Genomic DNA, 25,933 nt, shown 5'->3' with positions numbered 1-25,933 from the left:
TTTAAAAACACGTGTCTTGACTTTAAAACACTGCAAATATGCAAATGATTCTCTGTAAACGCATATGGCGCTGTATCCTTCAGTGCTTCAGACTGGCTTCCTGCCCTGAACGACTGTATATAATGAGCCTTTAACCAACAGCCTCGTAGGACAAGAGACAACACAACTGGGCGGCGATCGATAGCAGTTCCTCACAGTACTGAGAGAGGTCAAAGGTTTCATTGGGTCGCATGTCATGTGACACGGCGAGCACAGGGATAATGCAATCCTCGAATTCATCAGCCATCAAAAGGTTAGATCCAGTTCTCCAGATTTCACTGAATAATCCATTGAGCTGGCCATCGAAATAACAGCAAAAGCAGTTTACAATGAAATAAAGAAATAGCAAAAGCTAACATACAGACACACCAAAACGATACCTTCAACATGTTCTCATATTATCACAGTTTATTCGCTATAGTTTGGAAAACGGTCATAAAATGATAAAGAACTCAGAGTTAAACTGTCAGAACAAATTAATCTTGATAATGTCAGATAACTTTGATAGAAAGGGAAGTAATGGATTACAATCAACCAATCAGCTGTTAGATTTAAGAACACAATTAGATAATACTAATTTAGCTCAACCAATGACCAGGCAGTGCTTCATTTAGTTCAGTCTGTGGTGTCAAAGGTCACATTAGCAATTCAAGAGAAAACACTGAAGAAAATCATGCTCAGGTCAAAGCGTCTCAATCATTTTGCTCTCACGTTTTACTGATAGTCTCGGTATAAAGATTTTTAATTGGTATAAATGTCAGAGCTGATTTTATTTTGCTATTCTCACGTACAGAAATTAACTATAGTGTCCTGCACACACTACTGAAAAATGATATCTGGTGTCTGAATCTGAATGGGTTTGACTGTATGAACATAACTTATTTGTGCAATATATGGATGAATGGATTAAATTGCTTATTATGAATTTATTTGGATAAAAACATCTGCTAGATCCATACATGTAAAATAAGTTTGATCAGTACAAGTGGTAGTACAGCATTTATAAAAATCTCTATTTCAGATAAAAAATATACTGTTTTTCAACAGATAATAATCATACATTTTTTCTTGAGCATCAAATCCTCATTTATATATATAAACCATGTGAACATGAACGAAGCTATGGAACGAAGAAGCTGATGAGACCGCTTTGCTTGGCCGTGGATGGGAAATTTTGTTTTAAAAAATGAAAGAATGGAAGCGTCGTCAAGAGCAGGGTTGTGAGCAAGCTATACAACAAGGAATTTGTGTATCACCGCAGCACATCGAGCCTCAAATATCACAAATATGCTTTTGCTAAACTTAATGGCAAACATTGCGCTGGTCTGCTGGACTGAAATAAACAAACAATATTTTGTTGATTAAGCTTATGTATTCAGTCATTATTCAATGGTACACTAAAAATACATGTGAAAAATTACTTCTCATTGTTCTCAGGTCAAATATTTATATGCAATTAAAATGCGATTAATTTCGATTAATTAATTACAAAGCCTCTAATTAATTAGATTAATTTTTTTAATCGAGTCCCGGCCCTAATATATATATATATATATATATATATATATATATATATATATATATACATTTGTAATATTCTTTTTTTCTTCTGATTAAATAAATGTAGCATTCGTCAGCAGAATAAATAAAGTAGATGATACACAATAAGAAACACAGATAATTGCTAAAATGTTTTATTATTTTATTATTATCATTATTATTATCATCGTCATCATCATTATTATTCAAGTTTAGATGTAACAGACATCTTTGCCATCTTTATTGAATCTTTTTGCATGTAAAAACCTACCACACAAAAAAATAATAAAAATAAAAAGAAGTTAAGGTGGCAGCCAAAAAAAAAAGAAAAGTCTTAAAATCCTCATCTATGCACTTTAAATGCAGCAAGTGTAAAAACGATAACATTCTAAGAATAATGGTTAAAACATTTACATATTTATGCCCTTCGCCTTCACCACACAAGCTTCCAGGCTCCATCAAATACTCCTCGTGTTTCAATATTGCTAAGACCTTCGAACATAGGCAAGATCTCATTCATTTATTATAATGCAGTACCTGTACTTAGCATGCTAATAACACATTTCAACTTTCTTCTTTTGCAACAGAGTAACTGAAGTGCAAGCATTAACATTTTCAAATTAAAATGAACATTTAGAGACGAAAAATAAAGAATCTTATGTTATTTAATACCCAACTGTATAAATGGTTCGTTGACAAGCGACGGTCATTTATAATGATTCGAGTTATCTTTAAGAGGCATTTGCAGTTAAGCAGCGTTGTAAGGCTAGTTTGGGAGAAAGACGGAGAGAGAAAATGAGACATTTTGAGCCTCGATCTCTCGCCCTTTCCCCAGTTCATATAAATAATGTCTGAATGAAGTCAGACTCACTGAACCTGTGGCCGTGACCAGGAGAGGAGAAGCACAAGCGAACAAAAGCACAATCTGGGAGGGTTCAAATCAAGCGGGAAGATGCGTTAGACATGATAAATCACTTGCGGATTATTTCCGAGCTTGTTCGGCCGCTCAGGTAGACGGTCGTCCACTCGACTCCACGTGATCAAAATTGCAAAAGGAGCAGAAACCAAAGTACAGCTGGGCGAAACAACAATATAAATAACAATGTTATGCCTCTTTGAGACGACTGCCATCCAAAGGCACCAGAAACACCTGCAGTTATTAGGTTTCATCGACAGTACACAGAATCATTTCAAATGTAAAAAAACTGCTCTTTAGAATTAAAGGTGGAACGATAAATTTAGACTGGCAGAAAGTTATTATTTTTACTGTATATTATAGAGCACCTGATGGGCTTCCCTCGAACGGTCGGCATCAGAGAGTACAGGAAGACTTCGGTCCAACACGAGAAGCTTCTTCATCAACTATAACGCACAAGTACACGGCAACAGAAAACGACAAGCGTGGAATGGATAGTGCCAGAGATACAAAACCAGAGTACTTTAGATTAATATTCCACCTTTGGAGGAAAGGAAATTGAATCGTCTTACTGTTTTCGTGAAAAGAAAAAAAAAAGTTCAGGTGTCGCTTCATTACGTCGTTTGCTACATTTGCAAATGTAAACGTTATTCAGATGCATATCAACATCTCATGTAGAAAATACTTTGTACAATATATCAGGCACTGATAATGTGATTTTACTATTAACAACCTAGAAAAAAATAGGTTTTTATTCCTTCCCAAATTTCTAGAGTAATAAGAATTGCATCCCAGCAACTAAGGCAGCAGCTTAAAAGTTCCGGTGGAATTCTGTGACGTGAGTTACCTAACCGTTTAACTTCAGAAAACCACAAGACGTTTAGTATGTTAACTAGAAACTAATGTTGTCTATTCAGCCATACACATTCCCTGAGGATGCTGGATGTTTGTTTGAGGACGACTTTTCCTACACATCCTCATTTTGATCAGAACCAGACAAGAGAACCTTTCTTAAATCTGTGAATAATACACTCGACGGCGAAGCATTACGTTTGAGTAGATGTACCTTGCTTGCTGAACTGCCTCGTCGAAAATTACACGAAAATATATCTAGTTTGAGAAGCTACATGTACCGATGTCTTCAAAAAGCAGTTTTTTTGTTCATTAAAAGCTCCCATAGAAACGCTATGCTGAAGTATTTTAGCATTGGCTGCTTTAGGCACCTTGATCCGTCTCGGCACATCTCGAGCATTAAAGTTCAGTGGATGGGTTCGTGCATGCTCTGGCTGTGCTCGGACTCATTGGTTTGAAGGGTTTCCGTCGGCCTCGGGGACGGTGCGGTGGAGGCCTCGCTGGATGTGAGTTGTGAAGTCGTATTTATCGGCGCAGGCGTGCAGGCAGATGCTGCACTGGAAGGGCCCGCCCTCGCCGTGGCAGCTCATGTGCAGGGCGTACAGGACCTCGTCCAGAAAGACGATGCCACAGTGGGCACATTTGCTCGAGAGATCGTCTTGCGTGGCTTGATCGACCTTCTCCGGTTTGGATGCTTGTGATGCAGAGTCTTCTTCGACTTCCTCCGGCTGATCCGTCTCCGAGGCGGGCGACTCCCGTTTTTCCTTCGCGACGAGGGCCCCGTTGGGCATCGGACTTGGTTTGGAATGCTTCATGGCCAGGTCGAGAGGAGTGTCGCTTTCTGGTCCGGAAGGGGTCGGCGGGGGAAAATGAGGAGGTATGCTAAAGGTAGGGTAAGGCACAAAGCTTTGGCACGGATTGGGAAGGCCAGCCACGGGGCTCAGATAGTGGCCCGGGTTGCCCGGCACAGACATCTTATACTTAGTCCAGAAGCGCAACCAGTCTGTTTCGTTTTGCAGGTCATTGTGGAGGAAGGGTAGGCTGAAGAACGGGTACTGGTACTTCTCGATGGGGCTTCCTGGAGGAGAGTAGCTGGCCTGTTTCGACGGACGCATGTACTTTTCGATGGGGCTGCCCCGCTCCGATCCACCCTTGCCGTCCCCGGCTTGGGGTCCCGCGCCGAGCCCATTGCCCTCAGCTCCTCCATCCGCGGGACTCTTGTGCATATGCAGCGGCGGCATACGCTTGTGGATCTCCAGCGTCTGGTTGACGAGGAACGCGTGGGTGGACCGAGGGCTGGGGTGACTTTTGGGCCCCGAGGGACCGTAAGACTCATATTTGCCCAGCTGGGCTTGGGCCTCGGTGCGTGATAAACAGCCATCGGATCCTGCCTCCTCGGTCCTCCGCTCTAAGGGGCTGCCGTTGAGACGCTCCTCGCTGTTGACGCGCTGCTGCTTGGACCCCACCTGCTCCTGCGGGACGGGGTCAGGGTTCAGGCGCTTACGCGTCCGTCGACGGATGATCTGCTCGCCGTTGTTTTGCTTGATAATGTTCAGCGGTCTGGGGGTCTGAAAAAGAGACACAAGAATCACTTTTTAGAGCCGTGTTCATTATACACACACACACAAAAAAAAAAAATGGGGCTTTTTTTCAAGATTTATGCATTTTGGTTAATAGTAAAATTCCATCAGTTTGAAAATGAAATAATCCTTACATAACTATAAAAACTATAGAGCATAACAACTCACAATAAAACATTTTATATGCATCTTAAACTTAAAATAAAAAAATAAAATAAAACATATATATATATGAATACAAATCACAAACTAAATGGTTCATTCCTACAAAAAATTATATTAAAGGGAAAGTTCATTCAAAAATGAAAATGTGATGTTTATCTGCTCACCATCCAAGATGTAGGTGACTTTGTTTCTTCAGTAGAACACAAATGAAGATTTTTAACTCAACCACATGAGAGTATGAGAATTATGAGAACTATGTTTGTGCGAGAAACCGAACAGTATTCATGTCATTTTTTACCTCTAATACATCACTATGTCCAGCAGACCTCACTCACCGGAAGGGATCTCGCGCTGAAGGCTGTTGGACATAGAGGTTACCCACATCTATTAGAGGTAAGTCCTCACACAAACCGTTTGTTTCGTGTCTTAAGACATCAATGTGTCGTCACGAGCCGCAGGGTTTAATATGGATTTGTATTTAATCTCATAGCTCTCATACTCTAATGTGTTACCATTGACACGCATTATACGAGCAACGGTTGAGTTAAAAATCTTCATTTGTGTTCTACTGAAGAAACAAACACACCTACATCTCAGATTCATTACATTTTCATTTTTAGGTGATCCTATAATAATATATATAATAATAAAAAAATATAATAAATAATAATAAAAAATAAAATTATATATATACACACATTTAAATTTAAGATTCCTACAAAATGTATTAAGCTCTGTTTATTTATTTATCTTTACTTGTTTAATATTCTTAATTTATTATATGTAAGAATTATTAAATTCAATTTGATGGAATTTTACTATTAATTAAAATGTGTAAATCGTGAAAAAAAGGCTTCATATATATATATATATATATATATATATATATATATATATATATATATATATATATATATATATATATATATATATATATATATATATATATATTGAGTGTATTTATGAATTATAAGCTATATCTATGTTGGAATTGGTGTCAATGACAGGATTCTCATTTTTCATATAAATTTAGTCAAATAAACAATACAAATTCAGGAGAGGAATAAAGAAAAAAATAGCTTGATGTTATTAAGACTGATCTTTGACAAAAATATGTGATCTTTATTTTATAATCCCTGTATTAAAAAAAAGAAAGAAAAAAAATTACATTAAAATATATTTAAAAACTTTTTTGAGAATAATTATAGAGAGGTGTACAGTTTTTAATTCTTATTAATTGACAGTTAATCCACAACCATCAAAACCATGCAAACACAACACAAATACAAAGAATACATTTCTAAGAATTGACACTTTTAAAAGCCTAAAGAACACAAAGTTCCAGCCAGAGGATCTATGTTCCAAATGCTACATTGTAATAGTTTATTTGGGATGTGTTTTTTTTTTCCTCACACATGCGTGTCGCAGTGTGTGAGTGAGACTGAACCGGATCCGTTTACTGCCTCATAAATAGGTCTCTGATCTAATATTGTGATTTCAGTCAAATGATTCATCCCTTCTGGGACTCAGAGGACACACTCCTGTAATTAGCATAATAATCTGCCATCAAATGGCTATTAATTACTGATTTATTTTCACTGGACTACACAGCCCAGCTCCAAAAAAAAAATAAAATAAAAAATAAATTCAAGGTAGTACAGTGAGTTCACAAATACAAATGAGCCAACAACCGAAAGAGACCGTTATCGATTGTGCTACTTTACGAGAAAAAGCCGGAGGTAACCGTATGTTCCTTCTCATTTCTCATCCTCTACGTCTGTGCTAAGATGGAAACTACTGTGGTTTGAGAGATGTGAGATATGCATATTTCCTTTAGTGGCAGACCTGCGACTGGAGGGAAAGAATGGAGCACTTGTCTGTAATCTATTTTCCTGAGCTCAAGATTCCATCCTGGTAGGCAGTGGCTCGGGGGGAAAACTTCAGTAAGGTGACGCATCTCATCTAGTCTTCAGCTACACTGCCAGACACATTCTTCCAGGTCCTCGCTTGATCCAGAGATCAGCCACGACTCACCCGGAGCCAGAGATAATTGGCAGAAGAGCCACGTCGCCCCCCTGCACCACCACCACCACCTCCTCCAGACCGCTTGCTGACGCTGAAATAATTCGTGACATTTATAAAGTGCTTTTTCTTTGACTCTGAGGTAGATCAGTCATTTGCACTGTAAAAAATGATTTAAAAAATAAGTTACCTGGTTACCTTAACATTTTTAGTTCATCAAAATTAAAAACATTGAAAGTTAATACAATGAACATTTTTGAGAATTCAAATATTTTTATTCAAATATTATTAAAATATTTTGTAAGCATTTTGGGCAACTGTGTGTTTTATTTGTGATTTGACACATGCCACATTGTGAAATTTTAATTATTTATCACATTTTTTATGTGGTTCAGATACAATAATATTTTGAGTTTCTATTTATTAAACAAATTTTCTTCATTTTATCAACTCAAATTTTAAATTTCAATAAACTCAAAATTTTAAGGCAACCAGGTTACTTACTTTTTTAAGTTAAACCAACAAACAAAAAAAATACAGTGTAAGATCGGCACTCACATTAGCACCCAGATCCACAGTCATGCACCTAACTACGAGTGTTTCAGCTTGACATGAGGAATCTATTTCTCTGGTACACATTTCCCCCTTAAAAGCTGCAAAAATAATGTATGCAAAAATGTAGCTCCAACAAAGCCGCCTCAATCTCGCCTTTGGCTCCGCACCACATGTTCTAGGGGAAGAAACAGGAGATGCATATTTTCAAGAATGTTTGACCACTGGGAACCAGAGTTGAATCTAAAACAAATCTCTCTGTGTTGCTTAACGTCAGTTAATGCCCTGTGATGGATGGTGTTAAAATGCAAGCGCTCACACTTTGTGTCAGGCCGGCTGTCTATCTGAAGAGAGGACGGGATGAAAGCCAGACAAGAAGAAAGAGTGCCCTCTACTGCTGGACCACGACAGGCCCTCACTGCACAGGACAGGAAGTGGACATCTTCTCAGTCTAACTTTAGATTATTCTTTTTCTTTTTTTTAAATGGACATTGCTTGATTTATTTAGTTGACTACGAGTGCTTGACTGTTCTGTTTCAAATATCAAACTAAAACAGAGACAACAACGTCCAAACTCTTTGATTGCATCTATTTACTACAAAACAACTGAGAAATGGAGATTATTAGATCTGGTGCCCCTGCACATTTCTTTATAGTATGAAGAAAAACAGAAAAAAGTTCATTCCAGCAGACATAGCTTATTTATATTATATATATATATATATATATATATATATATATATATATATATATATATTTTTTTTTTTTTTTTTATATTTATATATAAATTGTGTATGACACTAAATGTATACGAAAAAATACATCAAAATAAAATAAATAATATATAAATAAAAATAATAGTAAAATTGTGTATGACACTAAAATGTACATGACACACAATAAATGTATTCTACAAATTCATACTTTGTATAAAATAAATAAAAATATGACAAAATATATAAATTATGTACGACACTAAATGTGCAAAAACTCCCCCCACCCAAAACACACACACACACACACACACACACACACACACACACACACACACACACACACACACACACACACACACACACACACACACACATACACACACACACACACACACACACACACACAAACAATAAATGTAAATAACTAAAAATATGCATAACAAAAAAAAGAAAACAATTCTACAAAAAGTTGTGTTTTGTATATAATAAATCAAAAATAGACAAGAAAAAATATGATAATTGTGACATTAAAATGAGCATGACACAAAAAGAAAGTGTATTCTATTGTATACAGTACACTATATTATTACAAAGTGTGCATTATATATAATGCATTTAGCTAGTCATCCGCCCTGGGGGTCTCTGTGTCCTCCTAATCGAGTTCTGAGAGTTACCTCAGATCTAAAGGCACACATGTGAACCACTGAACGTATTAAATGCTCAGAGGAGCTGGAAGACCCGTCTCGACCGCGCTGTCCGTGAACAGAACCTTGTTTCCTATAACTTTTGGTCTTTTTGTTCCAACAGGTGGTCAGCGTTCAGAAGCAGAGAGAGCTGTGGACTGACAGACTTCTCTCTGAGTCCCGCGCAGAAAAGATCCATGACGGTGAATCTGAAAAGCGGAGGCGGTCGCGAGTTTTATGTCGGGCATTGAAGCACGGCTACGGCGCATGTCGGCTCCTATTATTAGAAGATAAAATCTGAGAGACATTTATTATTGCAATGTGTTCTGGCATGAGGAGTGCAGACCTCCATTTAGGGCTCTCTACAGTGTGCTTTTATGAGGTGCTATTATGAAATGATTTCTGTACAGCGTATAAAAGTTTTTATTCAAAAGTATAAAAATACCATGAAGGACACCGTCTCCGCTGGCCTGCGTTAGAGCGCCATCCGTGAAACACTCACTCCATTATTTATCAAAGCAAGACCCCGAAAGACTACCAGATATCTTCTACTAAACTATCCCACCAAACTCAGCATCTTACGGCTGAAACCACACACAGAAACATCAGGCAAACAAATCCTGCATCCAATCGCCAGTGTTCCTGAGGGCTTCACAGACGTCTCTACATCTTGTTTATTAGCTTCTAGTGGAGTGTGACGTGTACACAACCTGATGGTCCACTGCAGAAGCTCCTTTACAGGAGAAGAACATAGAGACGAGCAAAAAAAGACTGTCCGTTCAGTCCATCGCTGGCTTTAGATCATCTCACCACACGGTTTAAGTATATCATCAAAGACGAGCACTGAGCTAGAACTAATCAAATACAGACCTATGGCTAGTTTTGTAGATGAGCTGAGGGAGAGAGAAAAAATCACCAGTACTAGATGCAATCATCATGCAGACGTTAATAAACAACCTCCTCCTTTTCAAGATAAGCTGAAGAGTAAAGCAGCAGCCCTTATTAATCGATTTAAGTTTAAAGGTCATAACAGATTGCATCAAACATACCAGAACCAAGGATTCCTGTGCATTTCCTTCCAATACGGAGAGAGCCACCTTGCCATTTTATACTGAATTGCCACCATCATGAAGATCAGTGTGACATATTGTATTTTCTGTCGGCTATCCACTTGCACTGTCAGATGCATGACTCGTTCTTTCCTGTAACACACATTTCCGTGTTTTACATGTCACCTCTGTATAGCCTGTGCTCCGGAGACACACACAACATGTGTCACACTAAATACAAGATATGGGGATTGGGGCAATAATGAAAAGGGCAAATTATTATTATTAACGTACACTAGCCAGCAAGCAACTCTGCGTTTAATAGATGTCTAACCATAGCTACGCACAGAAAATAATCACTGTTGACTGCTCACATGATGGAATATCATGCATCTCACAAGTTCAAGGTTATTTTGGCTAGAAGTGGGTTACTCATAACTGTATCGGGTCTATAGTTTACCAAGACGGTGAAATAACGGCTATTGCTTGCTGGGAAGAGTTTACTAGTTTGGGGTGAGTAAGACAACATTGATAATTATCATAAATGTTTCTTGAGCAGCCAATCAGAAGGTTAGATTTATGAAGGATCATGTGAGACTGAATACTCAAGTAAAAAAAATCCACTTTGCACCACAGGAATAAATTACATTTTATGTAATACGGTCAAATTTATTCGAATTTTACTGTATTTGTGATCAAATAAACCACAGCTTTGCTCAGCATAAGAGATGTCTTTCATAAACATAAACATAATCATACTGACCCCAAACTTTGGAACAATAGTGTGTTTTCAAATGTCCATTCTTTCTTCCTCAGCATCACAAAAATAGAATCGTTAAGGAGACAAATCAATAACTGGAGCTATATAACTATACTGGAACTAAATAAATCAAAAATAAGACAAAATATAATAATTGTGTATGACACTGAAATGTGCAACACCAAAACAAAACACTCACACACACTAAAAATACATTAAAATTGTATAATACATTTTAGTGAATTACACTAAAAATATGAATGACGCAAAAAGAAAATTTAAATATGTAAAAAATATAAAATAAGGCAAAATATAATTGTGTATGACACTAAAATGTGCAAAAACTTCCACCAAAAAAAAAAGTGTGAATGACACTACATTAACCTCTCACCAACACACACACACACACACACACACACACACACACACACACACACACACACACACACACACACACACACACACACACACACACACACACACACACACACACACACACACACACACACACACACACACACACACACACACACGTAAATTACACTAAAATAATAATTAAATAATCCCAAAACTTCGTAACGGTAGTGTTTTCTCAAATGTCTATTCTTTCTTCCTCACCATTACAAGATGAAATCGTCAAGGAGAGGAATCATTCATTGGAATCAGAACCCGTAAGCCCGACTCATTAACCACCAAACGACCCAAGAAAAACACAAGATTAGTAGTAATGCATATTCATATAATACAGTTAATATTTTAAAAAAAGCTCTAATTCACAGATAACAATAAATGTTTGGTGCATTCATCAAACTTAAATACTTAGAAAGACTCTCAAAAAGTGAGAACAATTAAGTAATCCGAGCAATAACCATCAGAATCCTCATAAACATCTCACTGTTCTCTCAGTGTACTTGTGTGTCTCTTTAGGCCTGAAGGCAGTGTGTTCCACTCTCATTAAACTCATCTTCCCATCAGCTTTTAATATCAATGTGATCTCTGTTGTAAAGCTGTCAAGAATTGTTCTCGTTTCCCTCAAAGCCACGGCCACCCCACTTTTTCTGTCTTCGGGAACCCAGAGCAAAGACAGATGCGAGCATCAATGCATGATGGAGCTCCAACATAAATGTCAAAGTTAGAAAAACTTACGGCGTGGGGAAACTTATTTACTCCAGACAGTGTTTAATGTGGGGCAGTAAATAGAGCGTACAGTATTTCACAGGCCTGGCTGTGAAGCGCCCATTGATTGCCGGCTCTGTGATGAGGCGGTGCGGACAGACGGGTCAAGTTAGCACGACTCGAGCCACCAGGTGGCATGGCTCCTGAAAAAGCCTTTTGTGGTCCAGGCGCTGCGGTGTCGGACCGCCTTACCCCAGCCGACCACACCGATTCAGTCGGCCCGCTGTATCCCAGCCTGTGCCACCCAAAAAGCCAGAGGCCACAGAGGCTTCCAACAGCCCATATCAAGCCAGGAAGAAACCCAAACACTCACAGACTTGACCCAATTCTGAAGGAGCTCCAAAGATTAGAAAGCAAAAGCAACCTTAAGTCCGTGCACAATGCTTCCTCTGTTTCTCTAGCCTAATTACTCACATGTCGTCGAGTCTGTTTACCCGTCATGTTTATCCAGACACCATTTCAAAGGCAATAAAAAAGGCAGTAGACAAAGCTTAAGGTACAGCTACAGATGCAAATTCAGATCAGAATTAAATTGGGAGGGCAGAGAACTGCGAGGCAATAAAGCAAATCAAATGAAGCCATTTAGACACTGAGTCCAGAAATGAGCTGTTTTTTTTTTCCTTTGGGCACAATTCACACTGACTAACCAAAGAATTAATCATAGTCACTGCTTAATGCAATAACAAACTTCATGCTAAATAATAATTGTAATTGTTGATATCATTTAGATAAACAGAAAGCATGTGTATGTTAAGAGCAACAGTGTCCGCACGCTTTTTCTAATTCATGTGTCTTATAGGGATTTCTAAAGATTTATAAGCTATAAGTCCACCCAACCAGGTGAATCACAGCACTAGCAACTTTGATTTCAAAGCAAATTTTTTTTTAAAAAGGTATAAGACTGTGTACTTTACAACTTTAATGAGGGAAAAAAAATACAATTTCATAAAACTTGTCATAATTCTCTGACTGGTATCATGGGTATGGAATCATGGCTAATGTAGTTTTTTTTTTTACCCGGATTTCCGCTGTTAAACATGATTATTTAAAACATTTAAAACTGAGGCCTGATGGCTTTAACTAAAGCACACTAACCATTATAACAACCTTGTAGCTCAAAGCAAGTCTGTCTCAAAACGTTAAAAATACAAATAAAGATGGGTTTTTACTTGTAGAACCAGACTGTTAAGACAGCTTGGACATTCTGCTAAACGTCTCGGTAACACTTTCTATGACGTCTCTATTTATAATGCATTATAATGCACAGATAATGCCTTATAAAAAACCTTATAATGTGTTTTATCATCTGATAAATGACCATAACAATAGTTATGGTCATTAGAGTTTATAAAGCGAATCTATCAAGCGAAATAGAATTTATAAAGCGTCATAAGGGTATTCTTAATGCATTATTATGCATGCATAATGCCTTATATACAATGTGTTGCATCATTTCATGAATAATCGTAACAACAGCAGTACTTACCTACTTATTAGAGTTGGTAAAGCATTGTAAGTGTACAGTTTTTATGAATAAATCATTATTTCCTGTCTACTTTTCTTTAAAAAAAATTGATTTTACCTGCAGGGAAATGTCTTATAACCACTTCATGCTATCTATCTATAGCTGTTTAAAAGAAGAATTCACTTGTGTTACTTTACTTAAAGCAGACAAAGACCACGTATAATTATAATGACCACATTATAAAGCTTTTTAGATGTTTAAAAGAAGACTTTACTGTTGTTACGATTATTCATGAGATGACACAGCACATGATAAGGTTGTGTTTAAGTCATTACAATGCATTAGAAATACCCTTATGATGCATTATAAATGTAGGCTTCATCTGGTGTTATAATGCATTGTACTCTTAAAAGTTATAACCACAAATAGGTAAGTATTAAAATGTATTGTAGCTGTTGTTATTATTATTTGTCAGATGATACAACACATTTTAAGTTTGTTTTTATGGCATTATGCATGTAATACACTAATAAAATCTACCCAAATCCTGGATTAAGCCTTTTGGGTTATTTTTGGGGGTTATTTTTTCAGTGTTTGGGTAGTTTTTGTTTTACCCAGATCCTGGGTCAGACGTAACAACCCAGGGGTTGAGTTATTATCACAGGGTTTCTGCGACCTCTTCAGGAGAGAGCAGTGCAGCTCCGTCAAATTGGTGCCAAGGTCGGCCAATCACCACATATTTTACATAACACTACACAAGCTCCAGCACTGTTACGGTGGAAACGGGACAACAGAGACTGCTCCATTACATTTAAATGACTGCTAAATATTACATTTTTACTTTTAATATATGTAAAACTACCTTAAATGTAGGTAATATGTATTACAATTATATCAAATATGCTATACTCTAAAATATGATTGAAAATAAAGGAATTATCATGCAAGCCCATGATTGTGTCGAGACATAAAAAAGTTTAGAGGATTTAAGTTAATCCGTAGACATTAATTGGTGTATAAAGTAAAAAAAAAAGGTAGTATTATATAAAAAAATTAATCAATTTGCAGGGTAATATTAACCCAACATGTGTTATGTCATTTATTTACCCAGCCCTTGAGTTGAAAACAACCCACATTGAGTTGCTTTTAACCCAGTGTTTTTTGGAGTGTATAATGCATTACGAATACAGGCTTCATAAAAAGTGTTACCAACTCTTCTTGTGATCCACGCGAGAAAGAAATTCATACGACTTGACTGGGTTTTTAAGGTTGTGCCAGTAGCCATTGTGTCCGTCTCGGGTTTTAAGGTCAGGTGTTTGTTAGGACTGTGGGAAGTAGGGCTCCCGACTGGTGCAAAATTACTTCCACAGGGCCATTAGCTGGCTGCAGGGCTGAGGGAGGCCAAAAGGGCTCTTCCCTCGGGTCCTCGCCTGACAGCGCGGAAATGAAGCGATCAAACCGAAGCTGCTACGCTGTCACCTCTCCATTCATTTGAACTCTGTTTCTGCGATTTGTGGGTGGGCTGGCGAGGCGTTCTCGCCCGTCCCATGCACTGATGTTTTTTTAGTTTCCCCCTTACCGAGTGCAGCTTCTGATAGAGGCCACACGCGTTGCACACGTAGCCGCCGTTGGCATTCTTCCTCCACAGCGAGGTCTTGGTGGTCAGACAGTTGGCGCAGAAGACCCCCGAGCCCCGCCGTCTCTGAAATCATAAAGAAAGAGAGCCAAAATGAGTAAAAAAGCGAGCTGCGGGGAAAAAGAGGGATTGAGATTCGAGCTCAGCATGGAGATGGGAGGTGAATATAAAAGAGAGCAAGACAGGTAGAAAAAAGGCGACTCAGTAGGGTGTAGCTGGATATGACAGCTCAGATGGTGAGAAACACAGTGTGTCCAATCAGAAAGCCAGGATGAGGCGCGATTAATAGAACCAAGCTGATTCTAACACTAATTAACCTTCCTGTGATTTATAGGCTTTGTAAGACACCACTGTGTCAGCGACAACACTGCCAGATTCAAACTGGGTCGTCTGCAAATATTTAGACCTTTCAATAAATGTCTTCTCAAACACACGCATGACTCGAACCTTTGAAGACACGGCTGCAACTCAAAATATCTAGTAGCTTGAAATATTGCACTCAACTGTTAGAGAAGGGGAAAAAATAAACTCAAGTAGGGAAAAAAGGAGAGATATAGCCACATGAATCATCCACCGGGAACGGACAGAGCTAAAAGTGAATCCCCGAGAGTCAGCCGGGGCAAATCACAAGAATTATCTCGATTATGGCCTCTGTAAAACTCGTTTGGGCTTATAGAATGTGTGCGATTTATTTAGCCTAACTTCAGACGTCTTGAACATTTCTCCCGCCAGAAAAGTACAATGCTCCTAATTGTGCTCTAATACATTTAGAATGGAAAGCTTTCTGCAGACATAATTTTGGCTTCGAGTCGGTAGAGCTTTTTTGGCAGGGAAAGGGGCACTTGATTCATCGGGTGTTTCACAACGTATCAGTAAAAAGTTTTGGGGAGCCGCCAGCTTCCTATAGGGTAATTTTTCCGTCCAGATGCGCCATTGGAGGGCCCTGCATCAGCTAAACTAATTATGATCTCACCTTCGCTGATGCTCGCTCACTCTACGGCTCGACATCTCCCATTAATCATAGATATGTAGAAAATGAATGTGAAAAGAGAATGAGGGACGGTAGCCCGCACGACCATAAAGAATAAAAATGATGGCAATAACTTAATGAGATGGAGCAATGTTTTCCATGAGTTATCAACAAATGCAAAGTCACTCTGACAACTGCCCTTTGCAACCGCAGAGCATCATTCTGATGCACACAGCATTTCGGAGAAAGAACTCTCGTCCTTATAGTGCACATAAAACAAAGGTATACTCATCAAGGGTTTATCAACACCGTTCTGATGTCTCTAATGACAATCCTTACATTAACTCTTTCACTGCCAAACACAGAATTTGCAGGGCTATGTGTGTTTTTACTGTTATATATTAGGGGGCGCTACAATGCATATTGTGAAAAAGTACACAATCTCTAGATGAAAACACATGTGAAGAAGCCGCAGAAACAAGCGATCTCATACGTAATCATATGCATATGTAAAATAACACAATCATCAACATTAAACAGCATATAAATCAAAACTATCCAATGGTACTGAATGAAGAGTAACCCCAGGGCGAGCTCTAGGACTGTGAAGCTTTGGGGGTGTTGATGGACTCCATCTCCTCCATCTGTGTTTTGATCATCGTTCTGACTCTGATCCAGATGTAGTCTTTGAGTTTCTCAGTTTTTTGCTGAAAATGTTGCTTTTTTTTATGAAACCCACATTCAAGTGTTAATAATAAAAGAAATGCATGAAGCTAGAATAAAACTTTTTTTTTTAATGTACTGCATGTTCAGACATCCATACACATATATATTTTGTGGGGCATGTTGCCGGGGAAAGAGTTAAGCATCACGCTTTCCCAAATCAATAGTTATATCCCTTGAAAAAAGTGTGTTGATGGTTTTAGATGGTAATGCATGTACATACTTTATCAGTTCTTCAATTAAATATTGAACTTTTGTAATTCCAGACCTGTATGACCTAATTTCTTTCCTTAAAACATTTTATGGGTGAAAAATAGTGTTCAAAATATATTCTTTTGTGATCTGTAGAGGAAAAAAATGAGCATGCATATTTTAGGGTGAGCTATCCCTTTAAGAGTGCAAGATGACAGATATATCCTACAACACACAAACCCACAATACCTTGCTGGAAGATTATCTCAAAATCGAATTACGGCTCATTTGCGTCAGAATCAGTGCTTTCCTACAACCTTTAAGCGAGAATGTATATATTTTCTGATCTCAGTGGGGATTTTTAGAGGGCCACATGCTAGTCCTGACAGTTTAGACATGATTGATTGATTTATTCTTTCCTATCCTGTTCTAGCGTTACAAGCCAAACAAAGTGTCCGTCATCAGCTATGTGGATTTCTCTCCCTGGCCTTCTGGGCTCCAGAGCCAAATCACTCACACGTGTTCCTCAGGCCTTCATGCACAACAGCCGCAGAGAGTTAATATACATACAACCTACACACAGTGTGAACACAACTGATCATTTATCTTGTTGGTCATATAATTCATTTGTGCTGGGCCTCCTGTTTAGCCATCCAGAAAGTGTATATGGTTATTGAGCCAAAAAAGCTGGATTTAAAAAGAAATAAATTAAAAGCTCAGACACTTAGGCTGATCGTGTCTGCATCTGAATCTGGAGTCCACTGACTGTAATAATAGCTGTTTCGACACTAGAATTAATCAGACCATTTATATCAACCGGCATATCAAAACAATGGGTTACACTTTAGATTAGGGTCCAATTCTCACTATTGACTAACTGATGACTTTTGCCTTAATAAACTCCTAATTACTTTTTATTAATAGTTAGTAAGGTAGATGTTAAGTTTAGGTCTTGAGTAGGATTAAGGGATGTAGAATATGTTCATGCAGAATAAGGCATTGATATGTGCTTTATAAGTACTAATAAACAGCCGATATCCCAGTGTATATGTATAAGCAACTAGTTAATAGTGTGAATTGGACCCTAAACTAAAGTGTGGAAGACGTGCATTTTTTTTAAATAAAAAAATGCTGCAGTAAAATGAATGCATCTTCATTTAATGCAAATGTCATTAAGTTTATGTTTACTGCATCCCCAGTGCCTCACATATGTGATCCGTGCTGGCAAAATGAGTCGCAGTGAGCAAATTGTCAACAAAAACTCTTTCGCTTTTAAAATTTATGTATGATTTGTTGTAATCGGACAAAAAATGACTGAGCAGTTTGAACCTGAATTGAAGTCGAATTATTTTCAATTGGTTTTCTGAAGGATCCAAAACAAATTCACCTAGCAACAATACCTTAAAATCGCTGGTAATAGCACAAGTCATAGCCAAATATCTTTAGGAATATTCAACTTTTTTCCCAAAATACCATTTACATTGTTTGATTACATTAATGAAACACAGTCTATATATTAAGACCTACTGTACCGCACGGACCTAATATAATGTTACACATCAGATGTTTTTCCCCAACAGTTAACATGAACATTCACCAGGACAGATATTTTGAAATACTGTGTATATTGGGATCAGGTGCATGAGATCGTTTCAGCATGAGTTTGAAAATCATATTTCATTGGTTAAGTCTTTTGAGAATCCGCTATGAATATTCCCAGAAAATATTCATTAAAATGCTGCGCTTTAAAACAATCCCAAACTTGTGCTGAGACAAAGCGCCAGTCATCGAGAAACGAGCAGAGAAAAACAGACAAAGGAAAGGTACTCCACTCAGAAAATATACAAAGACACTTTTAGATGTTAAATGGCTATTTGGAGCATTAGGATCGCTAGATGACGGCATAATGAACTCATTTTTGTGACACGTATTTGCCACCACGGGTCACATGTTAAATGTACAGTAAAAGTCAGTTACCCTTCTCTGATTCAATTCAACCAGCAACTTACATTTACAACTCAGCTGGTACTTGTTCATAAACAATCAATTATACACATAAACTAGGCACAGGGATTGCAAGAACTTTGGACTTTGGCTTGGACTAATATCAAGTCGGATGGATTTCCAAAACAATGGAACAACATGCATCATGACGAAAAAATACAGCAAACAAGGCACAAGCCATTATAATTAAGAGATCAGGGTCAAATAAAGTGGGAGTGTCAACAAGTTGAGATGTGAATGTCTGTGAGGAGGGGGTCAATTACACAGGAAAGCCCAGAAATAGCCTTCCCCTGTTGAACGGTGCAAAATCCCAGACTTCCTTTTCAATTATCAACCGGACCGCCATCTGTAAAAACCAATGCCTACCTTGCCTCGCAAGGTTCTGTTGTTTTATCTCTTTCTCCCTCCATTACATCTCAGAAAAAGGACACGTTGGCAAGGGAAAAAAGGGAAAAAACGCACGCACATTTGACTGGCTCGCCGCAGCTGCTCACCAAAGGAAAAGGAGGGGAGGCGAACGAGAGAAAGCCCTGATTGTCTTTGTTTTCCCAAAGTGTGGGGCGATTTTTCTCGCCTGCCACGTCTGGCCGTGCTGTGAGGTGATGCATTGTTTTTTTTCCGCGGGCTAGAGGGGCCGCAGAGATCCCAGGCCCTGTCTGTTTCCTGGCCTGCTCCAGTTTATCACTGTATCTGCTCTCAGCAGCGCTATCTGGGATCCGTCACGGCCTTCGTGCATTATCACACAGCACCGCCACTGCTTAAAACGCCACTAATCATAATCACAACAAACTTTGTGATCCCTTTCATCTGCACTCGGGATGAGGCGTAATAATAGGCTGGATAATTTCTATATTTCCAAGGCATGTGTACAGGTAGCCACGGGTTAGAGGTTCTCGCAGTAAACAACAAAATGGCTGTTCTTGTTTGCATTGCGGGCTGTGATGAATGACCCTGCTGCACCGTGGGTGTAGCCTGTGCTTTCTGTTTGTGCGTGATTGATTACGCATGCCTAACGCTAGGCGCTCTAGGGAGTTGGACTAATTCGGTCCTGGTGAGAGGAATCTGAAGTAATTAGAGGCAGGACCTAATTACATCTATTTATTTAACGAGCATGTTCCCACAATCCCATAAAGCTCTCCATTAAAAGCCTCGAGTCTCAGGTGAAAGAGGCGGGGAAGAAACATCACACCTTTCTGTCTTAAACCTATTACGGTAATCAGCAGCTCTCGAGGTTTTGCAACCGGTTCCGCACCCATTGAGAACTTTCAGGACTAAACAATGCGCCGTCTATGAAAAATGAGCTGAAAATAATAGCTTTCAGCACCGGGGAGATTCGCAGGCCTCAGCGACGTCAATCCAACAGTCAGTTTCGGTGAGGTGGACAGCAAAATCGTGCCTAAAAGCAGAGACGGTGAAAATGATGAGGGGTAGCAAGGGATGCTTGGAGACTGACACACATCACAGACGTAATATGTGAAAATAAGGGATAATAATGCATTTGGCATGGCGTCTGGATGTAGGAGCGTGGATTCTTTGGTTTAAAGGGGGCGATTTACACACAAAGCTGGTGAAATGAAATTACACGTAATTCACTTAGGCAATCCGCGGGGCCTCTTACATTAAATAAACTATTATTTAATCAGCTGCGGGGAAATTAGGTCAACCCCTACTGACAATTTCAATTTCAGAAATCCTGCATCAACTTCTCAAGGCTCAGGCGGTACCATCGAAACGCCGTCGGCAAACATCTGGATACAATTGCGGACATATCGAACCATCAAGTCCTATCTTAGGTGGATGTTTTACTGGGTTTACGCAAATCCGAAGTCTCTAGCTGAAACGGAGTCCTAATTATATAATTCAGTTTGATAAATAAGGTTTAATATATTCTGTGAAAGCTGCATTCCTCCTAGAACCTGGGAGGCCACGGTTCAGTGTAATATTCCCACATCACATCCTCATGTTGCTTTCAATATGCTTCGTGTCAAGAAGAAGTCTATAAAAAGTAGTAAGGACAGTCTCAAATCAGCTGTGGTCAGTTAGAAGGGTTTTTAAGCAATTATTTAATTAGATATGGGCAACTATAGTTGTCACACCTTTTATTAAAATGTAAAAAAAAAGTTGGTATGTTCTACATTTTTGAATGTCTCTAAAGTTTCATTTCTGCAAGTCTGAGAAGTGTCAGTAAAGGTCGTTATTGCCCAGGGGGGGAAAAAACATCATAAAATGGTGCAAAGGTGATTCTGCCATTAAACAGCCTAAATAATCAAATCTAAATAGCAAAAGAGCACGCAGACACATTTTTTGTTAATTAGATACCTTATAGCAGTGGTTCTCAATCGGTAAACTTTCAAGAGGGTCTCAGGAAGACTTACAATTATTTAAAATAGGCATTAAAAATAGATTTTTATTTTATTTTGATTAATCTCAAGAACTTTTTCTTGGGAAATGGGTAGCCTAATTTTAAAAGTGTGACTTCTAGACATGTAACCTTTGTAAAACTAGTAAAACTCTGCTGTATTTTATCATTAGGGTTGGGTATTGTTTGAATTTTAATGATTCCGATTCTGAGAACTCAGTTCAGTATTGTGCAGTATACTGTAGGAGAGGTGGCTTTCTGTGTGCGCACATTTTTGAATCTTGCTCTTGAATGGTTTACAGTCGTATTAAAATTCACAAAGAAATCGATAAGAGGAATCTAAATCTTAACCGGTTCTAAAATGGAACCCATTGTCAATACCCATATAGAAGTTCGTATGGTTAATCCTTTCCAGCAAATCATGACTGGATAAGCCCTGTAAATCCATTGGTTTAAAAGAGTGGGATCTCAGAGCAGATATTTATCTTTTAGAAATTCTGGAATTCTGAAATGTAATTAAAGGAATCAAAGGCCTTTAGATATTGTTGTGGTCAATGGCGGTCTTTGGAGGCTGAGAATGTCACGGTTCATGAATTCACCGTCTCTCTTCTCTGTGTTTTGTGAGGTTGTGTTGGAGGCGTAGTCTCTGATTATGGGGCTCATCACCTTCACCTGCTGCACTCATTATCCACACTACTTAACCTGGTCTCTCTCTGGCACCCATTGTCAGATCGTTTCAGGCGCTCCTGGTGTGGCTTCCCTCAGCTTCAGTTCCCCTCAGGGATTTCTCTGTTCAGGGTCCAGGATTACGGCTTCTGGTTGTCCCCTGCATCCCTGCTCCGCTGTCCAGCCTGCCTTCGCCGCCTGCACCTGACCTTCGCTGTGGTTCGCCTGCCTGTGCCTTTGACCCCGTCTCATTATAATCACAATAAACCTGTTATCATTTCGCTATTGGATCCTCATGTCTCTTCTTACAGCCCTGACAGAGAACCACTGCCACTTATAACCAGCCCCAATCTCCCATGTTAAACGTGCAAGCTGTAGAGTCACCATGCGCATCTGGAAACAGCACAGGAAGACAGACACTGAGAAACACGTCAACCCTGCCACAGCTGACCAGTTCCCTCGGCTTAAATTCAAGCCACTCACACCAAAACTCTCAGAGGAGATGGGCTTCGGCTTTCCGTTCAAAGACATCCCTGTTATCTCTATCCAAATCCCCATCCATCCTTTTTGTCCTGCCCTGCATCACACCGTGGCGTACCCCGCTGCTACACGAGACCATCCGAGACTTGGCTGCCTCTCCAAATCAGATCGAACCGGAGGACATGATCAAAGACAGACGCGTCTCTATCTGGAAGTGTGAAGCGCAGATATCCATTTGCACTCAGAGGGCTTATGGTTGCAGTCATGAGAGTAGCCTATTGTCCTGCAAAAATCAAAGGTCTCCCTCCTTCTCGTGCAAAGAGAATGCGGCTTTATGTATTCTGGAATAATCTATTCCAGAGGCCGAACAATACTCCGCTCTCCCCTTACAGCTACAAAGGCATTAGGCCTTTTGACACTATCGCTACAGCCGTATCCCTTATCTAGGTCTTCCTTAGATATGTGGTATCCTCTTCTGAGAAACCGTTCCGAGGACACATCCTGTCCCCGTGACAGAAGAGGACATCCGGATACGCCGCAGCTGGCCTCGAAATGTGTCATCTGTCGTCTCCGTAAGGTTCTCTTCAATGCTGTTTGTGTCGACTCGTCCTGGATGTCATAACACGGGGCCAGCTGACCCGAGACAATAGTTAGAGACTGACAATGATGGGCAGGAAAGAGAGCGAAGGGTTCAGGCATGACTTCACCGGCACACCTGCTCGAGTGTCAGAGAGGCCATTCCTCCTGATCTAGAAACACTTTCCGGAATCTATAAATCAACATCATCTATTGAGACAAACAAACTCTGCTTTCATATCAGTATTTCAGTATCAGAGTTCAAAATTCTATGGCATACTTTCTCTTCTTCAAGTTCGACTAAACCATTAAAATATTTACATTTACATTTATGCATTTGGCAGACAATTTTATCCAAAGCGACTTACATTGCATTCAAGGTACACATTTTACATTATTGTCAGTTCTTGCTCTCCCTGGGAATCAAACCCATGACCTCGGGTGTTGCTAGCGCCACGCTCTACTGGTTGAGCTACAGGAAAGCCAAAGAACAAAATATGAGGACAATATTTTTAAATATGGGGATGAACAAAACACTACACTTGGTTAAGGTATTTATCTGACTAAATTATTTGGCATATATATATATATATATATATATATATATATATATATATATATATATATATATATATATATATATATATATATATATATATATATATATATATATATATATATATATATATAAACAATACGTAATAAAACGCATACATTGACATAATCAGTTATTAATATTTCCTTCGTTCTCTCTTGTTTTTGCACATGTTCATAATCTCTTTGTATGACAGCCTAGCCAAAAATGGCCAATAAAACAAAATCACAAATAAAACAATAGACTCCAAGCACAAATACGCAATATGCTTACTTTTTATTTTTTATTTTTTTTATAATAACTGAATTAAGGCTGAAGATATGAATTTTCCTATAGGCCAGACATCACTTTTGGCCACAGCTGTATGATATTAAAATATATGAATACATATATGGCTCAATTAATATATTTTTTTTCTCTGAAATAGAATAAATATGCAATTTATAAAAAAAACCTGCTCATTCTATTTGTTTTGTGATAAAAAAAAAAAAAGCCTCATTAAAACAATCCTTTCACCGTAGTTTGGTAAGGAAAAATATTTTCTTGGAAATATAATAAACCAGCAATGTCAATAAGTCTCTTAAAATAATATAATATAATTAATAATATAATATAATATAATATAATATAATATAATACTAATATAATATAATATAATTAATATAATATAATATAATATAATATAATATAATATAATATAATATAATATAATATAATATAATATAATATAATATAATATAATATAATGTAATATAATATATATGACCTTAAGCATAAAGGTTAGTTTAAGCAAATAATAAAGATTAAGATGTGTTTACCCATATGACCTTATGCTGTAAAAAAATATATATTTATTTTTACTTGATTACACACCACAAGGCATTTTTAGAAACTTTTCTTGAAAATGTTAATACAAAACTTTCCAAACCCTAAACCAACATGAATGCATTTCTAAGAAATCTGCAGGTGTTTTAAACAATATTTAAAAAGATATTTATTTCCTTTTGGGTTTCTTGAACACTCTTTTTTTGCATGTCATTGACCTTACTGTTCTATATATTAATTTGGCCTTCAGCCATGTCATACATTAATATAATATAATATAATATAATATAATATAATATAATATAATATAATTAATATAATATAATATAATATAATATAATATAATATAATATAATATAATATAATATAATATAATATAATATAATATAATATAATATAATATAATATAGACCTTAAGCAGCAGATAGATTGGAAGGATTGAGAGGTATCTTTTAAAATAAAACTTCACTCTGAAAGTTCCAGCCAACTATTTTCTATCTGCAGGCCTAGGGCATACAATCAGATTTATTTTTTTAATTCTTTCCCAAACTACATAAAATAGAGACTGTGGGAACTGCCACTAGCAAAATTGTGGCACACTTTGCTTTAATAGTGTGTGCTGTAATATTGTGAGGAAAGAAGGACATAGAAGCCTCGATTCCTCTTGCCCTCGAGGGGAAACACAGGCCACAGAGACATGTGAGGCCGTCTGTGTGTGTGAGAGAGACAGTCTATACTACACAACACTCACCACCTGAATGTGAGCTGCCCCGTACGCTAACAATGACAGACATTTTCCACTCAACTACTGTTTCTCTGCTGTAAATTTCACATCAGCTTGCTAAAGTAAGCTGTGGGTTGCTTCTGCTGTACATGTACGGCTTTGCAATACACACCATATGAGAACGCCACTGTTGAGAATGAGCTGAAAAGAAGTAAACCACATGCGTATACACACACACACACACACACACACACACACACACACACACACACACACACACACACACACACACACACACACACACACACACACACACACACACACACACACTGAGGTATTCACACCTAGCAAAAGCACACACACACTCATCTTCCATTTATGTGCAATTAAGCCAACTGGAAAAATACTCAAAAACATAACCAGGGCTTTTCAGCTCGTATCAGTTTCACTGTCAGACATGAAGCATCACAATAATTGCCCTGTAACTCAGAACCCAATATTTTACTGCGCTCAGAGAAAATATCGAATTCACAAGGATAACACTCATACGCTTCACCTCAGAGAGCAGTCTGGCAAACGCACCCACTCAAAAGCAGCAAGAGAGAGAGATTTTGTGGTGTAGGCAGACCCCGCGTGGGATCTGATATAGCACTGACACCATTTCACTTG

General features: G+C 38.2%; 1 protein-coding gene across 5 annotated transcripts in view; it reads right to left on the bottom strand.

Moving 5' to 3' along the window:
• Positions 1-1,769: 1,769 nt before the first annotated feature.
• The window catches only part of trps1 (trichorhinophalangeal syndrome I), a 151,297-nt gene continuing 127,133 nt past the window's right edge, over positions 1,770-25,933 (bottom strand). For all 5 annotated transcript variants that reach the window (XM_067425817.1, XM_067425821.1, XM_067425820.1 and 2 more), the window contains 2 exons: positions 15,094-15,216; positions 1,770-4,914 (listed from right to left, as the gene is read on the bottom strand). In XM_067425817.1, coding sequence (XP_067281918.1) covers positions 3,793-4,914; positions 15,094-15,216 — 1,245 coding nt within the window. In that variant the 3' untranslated portion in view covers positions 1,770-3,792. The remainder of the gene's footprint in view (positions 4,915-15,093; positions 15,217-25,933) is intronic.

This window comes from Pseudorasbora parva, chromosome 19, assembly GCF_024679245.1.
Source record: "Pseudorasbora parva isolate DD20220531a chromosome 19, ASM2467924v1, whole genome shotgun sequence".
In the NCBI taxonomy this organism is placed as follows: domain Eukaryota; kingdom Metazoa; phylum Chordata; class Actinopteri; order Cypriniformes; family Gobionidae; genus Pseudorasbora; species Pseudorasbora parva.
This window is presented reverse-complemented; position numbering and strand designations above follow the sequence as displayed.